This window comes from Netta rufina (genome assembly GCF_964035555.1).
Source record: "Netta rufina genome assembly, chromosome: 1".
Classification (NCBI taxonomy): Eukaryota; Metazoa; Chordata; class Aves; order Anseriformes; family Anatidae; genus Netta; species Netta rufina.
In genome coordinates, this window is record NC_140123.1 from 121826839 (window position 1) to 121837229 (window position 10391).

Sequence of the window (10391 nt, forward strand, 5' to 3'; positions counted from 1 at the left end):
GAAAATATAAAGTATATATTTAAAAAAAAAAAAAAAAAAAACCACTCGTTTTGGCTCTGCTGAACTAATGAGGGAGAGAGAAAAAAACTACCTCCCAGCTCTATTTCCGAGGTAATTATGCCTGATGATGATTTAGCAGCCGCTTCACTGTTCACATAGGCTTCATTTCATAGCGATCTCTCTTGAAAGGAAACTTAATTAGTCTATGACCCCTGCTTGATGCTGAGCTTTGTTTTTGCTTTATATTTCTCCCCTGGTAGCATAAAATAACTGGCTGGCTTTTCATTTTCTCGGAGTGGATGGAGGCTGGAGAACAAGCTGCTCTCTGCCAGGGGTGGCTGCCTTTCACTGGCAGGTGGAGTGACGGGAGAGGTTCGGTGGGGCAGGAGGATCATGTGCATGTGTGCTGGAAATCTTTGCCTCAAAATAAATAAATGACGAACCACCACTTGTAAAACATCCGCCTTTGCAGCAGCAGGGTCCAAAAGATTCATCAATAAAATATTTAATTGCCTCCTCTTAAAGGCAGTGTAACCCCGCAGATTTCCCAAACGCTTTGAAACTGCCTTTGTTTTTTAAGTCCCTTGGGGGCTTATAAAAAGAAAAAAATCAGAAAATAATAATAACAACGGCAATAATGATAATTAATAAATACGAAGTTGGTTTACCCAAGCCTTGCTGTGCAGGACACCCTAGTGGGTTGGGCAGGTCTGTGCCTTGCCTGGGGCGTCCTACAGCACCTGCACTGCTCCTCTGATGGCTCCTCCTCACCCATTTCCCTCTCTTGGCACCCCACCACTGGTGTTCTGCTCGAGCTTGTAGAGACAGGCCTGGGAAAGCCAGAGGGCTAGGAGGAGGTGGCTGGATGGGGTGAAGGGCAGGGCAGGGCCCCCGGGCAAGGATGAGGTTGCAGCGGCTGAAAGGCTGGGTTTGTTTAGTTGTGCTCAAGTGGTTCCAAGCCTTTCAGCTGAGGCATCTGGAGGCTGCAGAATCCATGGGAAACAGTACAAATGCACCTCTTGTTTCTGCCTCCTTGCACAAGGGGAGAAGAATGCCACGTAGAGCTACCCAGGGAGGTAGCAGGGGGTGAGGTGAAGTCCTACAGGGCCCAGCCATCATGCTCATGTACTGTCCCCACTCCTCTTCCCACCCTCCAAGGGTGCTGCTTTGTGCCAGCCCTTGCACTCCAGGCCAGGAGGGACATGGGGATGTCATGCCTGTGATGGTGGGCAATGGCTTGAGCATCCCCAGCTGCTGCCCATGGTGTGAGGGGCTGGGGGTCTTCTTGTCCAAGGTCCCTGCAGGCTGCCTAGGACCATGTCCAGATGTTTTTTAAATATCTTCAAGGAAGGAGACTCCGTAACTCTGATTACATGGAGGACCTAGGGCTTCACAAGGGCTGGGGTGAGTGTTGGCTCTTTGTAGAAGCAAATGGTGCTCACAGGAGAGGTTTTGGACATCCTTTTGGCCATGGTGGTGTGACTCCATCATGAGAACTGGCACAGAACATGTGGCGATCAGAACAGGACCCACATCTACATGAGGCAATGCAAAAATGATTCTTATCCATGGGCTTTTCTGGCTATAGATGGAGAATAAATACACTAAAGCAGGGGACATTCATCTGTAAGGCTACTGAAATCCTGTCTCAGTCTGTAAAAATAGGGTGTAGAGGTTTCAAAAATTCAGTCAGAGCAATGTGTGTTAATTGATGCATAAGAGGCTGAGTCCACCCTGTATCAAGGCACTGCTGCCAGCACGACTTCGTTTGAAAGTCTGCATGGGATTAGTCACCTAAAACACAAGGGCAGAAGCCTGACTTTTCAGACAGGAGCTTGAAGAGGATAAGGGAGAAGCTGCAGGCTGGGTCCTGGCCAGGTGTAGGGAGGGAAAGAAGGAGATGCTTCAGGAGGGATATAGGTTTTTGTGGGTTTTGTGGTGCAATGGGAGCAACAGAAGCCTTTCCAGAGCTCCTTGGGGCATGGAGCAAAGCCTATGGTAGTGATAACTGAAAACCTGAGACCACAGAGTGTCACAGCTAACCTTCAAGGTCTCCAGGATGTGCTAAGGAACACCAGGTCCATGCAAGCTTGCAGCTGAAATCCCAGGATCCGGCCCCCTTCCTTTGTCACAAGTCAAGTTTTTGAATATGTTTTGGATAATAGTTGCAGCCGAAGCTCCTGTCTCCTCAGGGGGTTCCCTGGAGTCCCAGGAGAGTGTGTTTGGGTTGTAAGATTTTCCTTAGCCAGCCCACGCAGAAGGCTTCCCTTGTTCTGAAATGATTTGTGTCCGCAGGCACGAGCTGCTGGCGCCTGTCTCTCTGGGAGGTGGGAGGAGGACTGCCTGCCAGTGTCACTCCCAGGGGATGGTGGCATCATGCCTGCGTGCAGCCTGCCTCAGGCAAGGCAGCAGAGTTTTGTCTCATGCCTCTGCAGTCATGCACCTGACCTCAGTGCTGTGCTCTTACTTAATGCCGCTTCATTCTGAGGGACAAGGAACAGGCAGGGTGGGAAGTCACAGATCTCCTGCAGCTTCTTTTAGGTGACCACCCCCATACAGGGTTTGAAATGAAGTCCTAAGATTCTGGAAAGCCTTAAGTTGCCTAGATTTTTGGCACTTTCTATTTGATATCTGTGTGGTGGTGACCATTCCCAGCTTTCCTCCCAGCTGCAGCATTCTAGGAGATGGGTTTACACCAGGAGAAGAGTCCCCCCTTTCTGGGACTGATGTGCCTGCAGTAATACCTGGCCAAAGTGAGGCAAGAGAACACCAGGTCCCGCCTACAAGAAGAAATCCAGGTCATAGGGAAACAAGCGTGTGGGCTGGGTGGAAAGTCCAAGTGCAAGGGTCTCCAAACAGGTGGCTAGTTAAAGAAAATGAAGTAGTTGAGCTGTGCCCTTGGGCAGCCAAGAGCAAGCCAGGTCTAGCTTCCTTCAGTCTGAGTGCTGTTGTTATGCTGCAGAGGTGTCTGTAGGAGAGAAGGGGAGGATAAAGACATTTCTGTAGTGTTAAGGAAAGGGTTGTGACTTTGTTAACCACACTTAGCATGATCTGTCGTGCTAGACACACTCAGCCCAGCTCTCTTCATGGCAGCTGGAGCAGACCTGCTTTTTCACATGGCAGTCAGAGTTCATGCACCTGCCTTCAAGCAGGGAAGATCTCCTTGCTTTTTGGACTGTGCTCTGACTTGTGATGTCTTTCAGCCAGCAATAAGTAAAGGCTTTTCTAAAATCCCTGCAAGGATTACGGCAGGGGTTTCTACAGCTTTCAGATATTTGGAGAACCAGTCTGTCTCTGGCTTGTCAGGGTCTGCAGTATTGTACTGCAGACCACATGTGGCCAGGCACTGCCCAGACCTCCAAGGCAGTTGATGTGACTTCTGGACATGCTGGCTGGCCAACAAATTTGCAAGTTTGGCAGCTTCAGGTTGATCTCATAAGCCTGTACAGAGCTGTGCAGCTTCAGATGTATTTATTGTGCCAGCATCCAACCACCTGGCTGGGAATAAGAATGACTTCTTACCTGGGAAACAATGACTATTCATGATATCTTGAGGAAATGCTTGGAGAATTCTTGAGGAATCCCAAAAGGTTTTTGAAGAATCACAGAGTTGGTCACCCCAGGAACACAGGGCACGAGTGCTGGTACTCCAGCAGGGGAGGAGTTCAAGCTGCTTTTTCCTTTGCCAGCTCAAGTTGGGCCCACTTCAGCCTTTCGTTCATGGCGTCTGTTTTCTTAACCACCCAATAAACGCAGCTGTCTCGGGGCTGGGGTTATTCTTCCTCCCCCTCACCATGCGCACATGTGCTCTGTCCCTTTGAAACAAGGGCTCCACCGGTCCTGGAATTTGGGCTTGTTTCTCCAAAAGGCCTCACACCTCTGACTAGTGCCTTTATGCCGCTCTCTCTGGAGGGGGATGAATCCAAGGCGGGGCGCCTGGGCCCAGCCTGCAGGATGTAGCGCTCTCAGGAATTTGGTGGGAATGCTGCTTGGCCTGGCTCCCGTGAGCCAGCTGCAGCCTGAGCAGCTCCATCCCTCGCACCTGACTGGGGATGGGGGCCCCGGCTTTGGTTCCTGGCACGGGTGGGAGAGGGAACTACCCCTTAGCAAGGTGCTGCCAAGCCCTGCAGTGCCAGCATGTGTGTGATAGAGCTATAGCACTGCAGTTATCAGCATGGTCCCGTGCTGGTGTTGGCCAGGAGGAAATGGCCAAAAGGATGGATGGCATGCCCTAGGATAAAGCTGGCTCCTTTGAAGGAGGAGCAACATGAGAGCTCTGAACTCATCCTTTATCCATCCTGGTGGGTGCTGTTGTGTCTGTGAAAACCTATCCAAAAAGTGAACTGAAGCCAATGGCTGTGCACAGAGTTACCCCTGTCTTGTATAGCTCAACTGTCAGGGAGAGTACAAGTTACCAGCTTCACACCTAGGGAAGTCTTTCCTCTGGAGTGGGGGTACAGAAAGGCTGGCAGGTTCTCTCTATCCTTTTCCATGGGGTAATTTTCATTTCTGAATGAAGATATTGTACCTGTCTAATTGACAACTGGTTTTTGTTTCTTTCTTTCTTTCTTTCTTTCTTTTTTTTTTCTCTCAGGTTGTATGAAGAACTAAAGATGGCAAAAACTGAAAATGGCGTACGCATCTTTCAGGGTCTACTAATCCTGGGGAATGTGGTCATTGGGGTAAGTGAATTGGGACAGGGGTGGGTGGGTGGCTTCCTTCCAGTATGACACTTCTTGAAACAGCATTTTCCAGCCACGAAATCCCTTTGAAGTCCACCAATAAGCAGAGCAGTACAGTGTGAGAGGAGAGGTAAAGGAGAGTTGTGCTGGCTGGTCATTTGGGTACAGAGGGGACAACAAGGGACAGAAGAGGCTGATCCACAAGACCAACATAATTTCTAGAGGAACAGCCCTTGCTGATGACCAACATCTTTCCAACCAGCTCCTTCCATATAGTGAAGGGAAAATTTGTGTTAATTCTTTCTTAACATCCTCAAGTTCTAGGCCTAACATTTCAGGTCTAAGCTGGGTGAGTTCTGCTTGCAATCCTTGTGTTAAGGCACGATAAAAGAGACTGTAGAGTTGGGCAGAGGAGGAATTGAGGATCTCCTGTTGGGCAGGAGGGTGAAAGAAACAAATGCAGGCTTCTTCATTTTGTGTCTTTGTTATTTCTTTGGGGAAGCTTGATTTAATGGGTTTCCCCAACTTGTACTTCTCAGATGTGCGGTATTGCCCTGACAGCAGAGTGCATCTACTTTGTGTCCGATCCCCATGGTCTCTACCCTCTGCTGGAAGCCACAGAAAATGACGACATCTATGCTGCTGCCTGGATTGGCATCTTTGTTGGCTTTGCACTCCTTGCTCTGTCTATCCTTGGCATCGTAGGAGTTATCAAGTCCAACAGGACTTTGCTGCTGGTGGTAAGTGTAGCAAAGTTTGCCCACTGATTCTTGACAAACTGAAAAAAAACTGCTGGTTTATTTTCCCTGCTCACCTTGATAATCACCCACTAAGCTTTTATTAGTGAAGACAGCTTTTATTAGTGAAGAGGAGCCAAAGGATCTTCTCCACCATGGCTGTGTTCTCCCACAAGGTGATACCTGTGAGGACATATGCATGACAAACTCCCAAACCAGGACGAGGGAATCAATAGTGAGAGCTGCAACAGAGGTATAAAGTCACGGGCTTGACCCTGACCTTGCCCTGGAACCATGCAGAAACACTTGTGCAATCACATGCAGCTGAGATGTGGTTTAGATTCTTGTTTCTCCCCACCCCCTACTGCCTTTCAGCTGTCATGTACCATTCAGTTTAGGAGCTTATAAGTAATGACTGCTTTACAAGGCATTAGTATGTGTAAGTATACCAAATATGGGTGCAACTGACAACATTATACATCAGCAAGCAAGCAGAAATTACAGGGGTGAGGACAGAGAGCTTTGGATAAGCCAAAGACAATGTTAAGACATGAACAAAACTATATAATTTCTTACTTAGTCCCTCAGGTTGACAGTGGTGAACTTAATTGGTGCTTGCATTAAGGAAGGGTAGAGCTGAAAACTATGCAATCAGCTCTCTCTTGAATTAATGTAGGATGGCAGGGTATCCGTTTTAAACAGGAGACACTTAGAGATCTGAGCTCTTGTGCCAGAGAATTCACTAAAAAACAGCTGATGGAAGAGAATTTCTGAATTTTAGTGTCTTGGCTGAAACCCAAGGCTGTGGTATAAGAGAAAACAGAGAATACAGGGGGCAGAAGCTGGGGTAAAAAGAAAACCAATGCCCTGAATATGAGGGGAAAAAAAATAAAAATAAAAATGTGAGAGTAGAAATAGACACATGAAACCTGCAAAAGGAATATGGAAAAGGCTAAAAGGAGTTGTGCTATGAAAGGAAGAGAAGAAGGTGAGAGGTTCTCTTGAGGATCAGTTTTCATGAAGGATCTTTGCTTACAGAGTAAGAGTGCTGAGGATATCTGATGATGCTGGGGAAATCCTGAGATCAGGAGGATCTGATCAACCCATTAAATTGCACCTTCTTTTTCCATAAAGTATGAGGTCTCCTGCTACAATTGAATAGCTTCTTGCTGAAAAGCTATTAGCTTGCAAGTGGAAGTGAAAGGAGGAGACGTGGCACAAACATAATTTGCCAATGAAATACAGCAATGAAAATGGCTAATGTTATTCTAGGGCATGTGGGGCAAAGAATGGCATTAATGCCATTCAATGAGGTTCTGATGAAATTACGTCTGTGAGATGGAGTGCAATTCTCATTATCTACCTTCAGGAAAGCAGGCTGCAAACTGAAAACAATCACAGAAAAGGGCTACATGAATGTTCAAAGGAAAAGACTGGGGAGACTAGGATAGCCTGGCTTCTTCTGGCTTGAACAGGAGTCGGGGCTTAATCTTGAAAAACACAGAACTGGAAGAAACTGCTTAACTAAGCCAATTCCGCTCTCTCTCTCCCACAGTATATTATTCTGATGCTGATCACTTTTGCATTTGAAATGGCTTCTTGCATCACGGCAGCAACTCACCGAGACTTTGTGAGTATTGTTTTCCTCATGTATTCATGCAACCACATCAGAAAATGTTACATTTCTACGGCACGGTGCCTCCTGTTTGGGAGAGTAAATGGCCTGTGTGGTGGTACACTGTAAGCTCAAAGGACTACTGCTGAGATACAATAAGACCCCACAAGGGAAACCTTCAGCCTCATTATTCTAATGAAGGAAATATCTTTGTTGTTTTTAACGTAGTTTTGTTATTTTTGATACTTTAAAATGTTTATAACTCTGCATCTAAGGAAATAATAGCGTGGGTTAGCTGAATCATCAATACAGTGTTTAGCCTTTCAGCTACAGGCTGATTAATCTATCGTACATACAGACTACACATCTTCATCATTGCCACAGGCAGTGTTACTAGTGAGGGAAAGATTACGTGAGTAACTGCAGATATTGGTGGGGGGAAATGACCTGTGGCACTTCAGCTCCAAGCAGCATATCAAGTGTAACCTATAGCTCCTGCAAATCTCCTGGGATCTGACATCTGGAGGGACTTGCTCAAGAGTCATGATCAGGATCTATGTTTGTGTTGCTCCTGCTCCTTCAGTCTGACTCATTACCCTCCTCTGTGTAAAACTGGAAGAGGGAAACCTTCATTCCTCTCCTCTATCAGGACACTGACATAAGCAAACAAACCCACCCCACATAACCCCATATTTGCTTTACATGGCCACTTAATTACATAGTTCCTTCATTTTTTTTATTTTTTTTTATTTTTTCCTGCAGCTTACACCAAATCTCTTCCTGAAGCAGATGCTAGAAAGGTATCAGAAGCCTGAGGCAGACAATAACAATGACAAATGGATGAGTGAAGGGGTCACAAAGACATGGGATAAACTCATGCTTCAGGTAATAATAACACCGAAAATACTCGTTAATAACTAAATGCCCTGCAGCTCTGGAATTTCAAGTCCTCCTTGGGGCCACTCCCTAATAAAGAGGATGGTATCTGCCTTGAACCTTACATGAAGTCCTGCCATACTCCCTATTTCGCTCATTTATCAGATGGCAGACTGTCAAAGGCAGGAACTTCAAGAATCTTTCCCATAAATTCATGGTTAATGACTAACCAGCCATGTGCAGGGTCCAGTCTTGTCCAGGGCCGTGATCTTTGCTGTTGAAGAACTTTCCCTTCTCTCTCCCCACAGAATCAGTGCTGCGGAGTGAACGGGCCCTCCGACTGGCAAGAGTACACATCTGCCTTCCGCATGACGCACAGTGATGCTGACTTCCCTTGGCCACACAATTGTTGCATCTTGGATTCTCAAGGGCATCCCATCAACCTTGATGGCTGCAAACTTGGAGTCCCTGGCTTCTTTAAAAGCAACGTAAGGTTTTCTCTGCTTTTTCCAATTAACTTGTGTTGGCCAAAGGTGTCTTGATGTTAGGGAAGGAAACGAGGAATAGCCTTCCTCCTCTATTGTAAGCTACAGGTGTTAAAAAGGTTTCTGGAGGAGAAGCAATGCCTGTAGGGTCCTCGTCATGTTGAACACAGGACAGATTGTGATAAAGGCATTTCTGATAAAAACATTATTTAGAAAACTCTTCCAGTGCCAACTAGGGCATCTTCTACATGCAGGTGGACCACAGCTAAACCAAACTTACCCCGAAGATACAACATGAGTGAGCAAGTCAGCAGTTCTCCTCTTCAAGGCAGTTGCCATAACCAATGGAGAACAGATGTCAGGGGAGGATGAAGAGGCTGTCTTCTGGCATGGTGCCCCAGAAAATGAAGAGTAGGGCATCTCTGAAAAGTGGAGGTTGTTTCCTGTGGGGAGATCCAGTTACTGAATGCATCACTGGCTGAGCTTTCCAGTAGACCAGCTTTTCCTATTCAGACAGATTGCTGGGTCATGAGCTAACAGGCATTTCTAGAGGGTGTTCAAGTTTCCAAACTTGCCTACACCTTCTTGATTGTGGAGGCCATCTCTTTGCTGGCTGTGTTTGGTTACATATGTTTATTTGGCATGTGGATGTCACAGAGAATTGTCCTTGAAGTGTTTAAGATGGATCTACTTTGTATTTGGAGCTAGAAGCAGATAGGCAGTCTGCAAGTTGTCAATAAGCAGTTCAGTTCTGGCTTGTCTTCTTGAATTACACAAATTAAAATAGGAGAGGAGCATGCCACTTGACTCTCTCTAAGAGGTGGATGACCTTGTAAAAAGGATGACCTTTGAGCAAAAGCTCAAAGCTGGTGTTGATTCAGGCACGGTTGTCTTACAGGGTTGTTATGCTGCTATTTCTGGGCCAATGAACAGACAAGCCTGGGGTGTTGCCTGGTTTGGTTTTGCCATCCTCTGCTGGACTGTGAGTACTTAATATTTGCTTTTATTTCCACTTCTCTTTCCTTGCTATTCCACACCCAGTAGGGCGGAGGTAGATGACAGCTGACACATTTTTAAAAAATCTGTAGATGATGGTTATTTATGTGTCACCAATCTGCTTGTAGCCAGTTCCACTAACAGGGCTACATTCAGAAGTTCCCCTCCATCCTGGCTCCCACACTCGAAGAGCTAAACGGCCTGCCAGCCTGCTGTGGCTTGCTGCCACCTCAGTAATACAGCACAGCAAACACAATGTGCAGACACTTGTTTTTTAAGGGCATTGAATCATCTGAACTGCAATCATGACAGGTAATCCAGTATCTGGTTCAAAGACTTTGCATGAGTGTTTCAGGTGTTCTGGGTTCATCAGCTTCATGACAGATAATCCCCAGTGAGCTGACTGATCCAGTCAAATAGTTACATCTACACATATCTTCTTTCTTTCTTTAAGCTTCTTGTGCCTGAATGGACTTTGCTTATCAAAGTCCGCTGTTGCTCTCTTCTATCAGTAGGACTACATGGGACTCAGGGGAGAGGTATGGAGAAAGAAAGGGGAGTAGAGAGACTTAGTAGTCTTGTTTTTTCAGTTCTTTGTCCTCCTCGGCACTATGTTCTACTGGAGCAGAATCGAATACTGAAGGCCCAGTGTCCTCAACGTTGTCCTGAAGCACTCCATGAAACTGCATTCGTCTCCTGCTCCATGCTCCTTGTGCCACTGAGGATTTGAAGTTTTCCTGATACCTCTCCCATATTACTTTCGCCCCTCCAAAAACTTGACACACTGAGTTGATCCTTCTAGGAAAGAACCTTCTTGTTCCTTCCTTGCCCCTTGTTCTGCCCTCTGGCTGAGGTACAGTCCTTCTTCTGCTGTGCAAGAAATCCTTGGAGCATAAGATAAGAAATGATCCGATTTCTTCTGTGATGACATCAGAGAGGAAAATGCCCAGGTGTGCTTGCTCCAGAAAAGTCTCTCTCTAAAACTAGGCTGAGTGTAAAT

The 10391-nt window shown here is 46.5% G+C and overlaps 1 protein-coding gene across 1 annotated transcript; it reads left to right on the forward strand.

Moving 5' to 3' along the window:
• Positions 1-4607: 4607 nt before the first annotated feature.
• UPK1B (uroplakin 1B) lies at positions 4608-10032 on the forward strand (the record flags this gene model as incomplete). Its single annotated transcript, XM_084297302.1, has 7 exons — positions 4608-4682; positions 5222-5422; positions 6975-7049; positions 7797-7919; positions 8219-8398; positions 9294-9377; positions 9982-10032. Exons 1-7 carry the CDS (start codon positions 4614-4616, stop codon positions 10030-10032), a joined length of 783 nt encoding a protein of 260 aa, XP_084153428.1. The 5' UTR covers positions 4608-4613.
• Between the last annotated feature and the right edge of the window lie 359 nt (positions 10033-10391).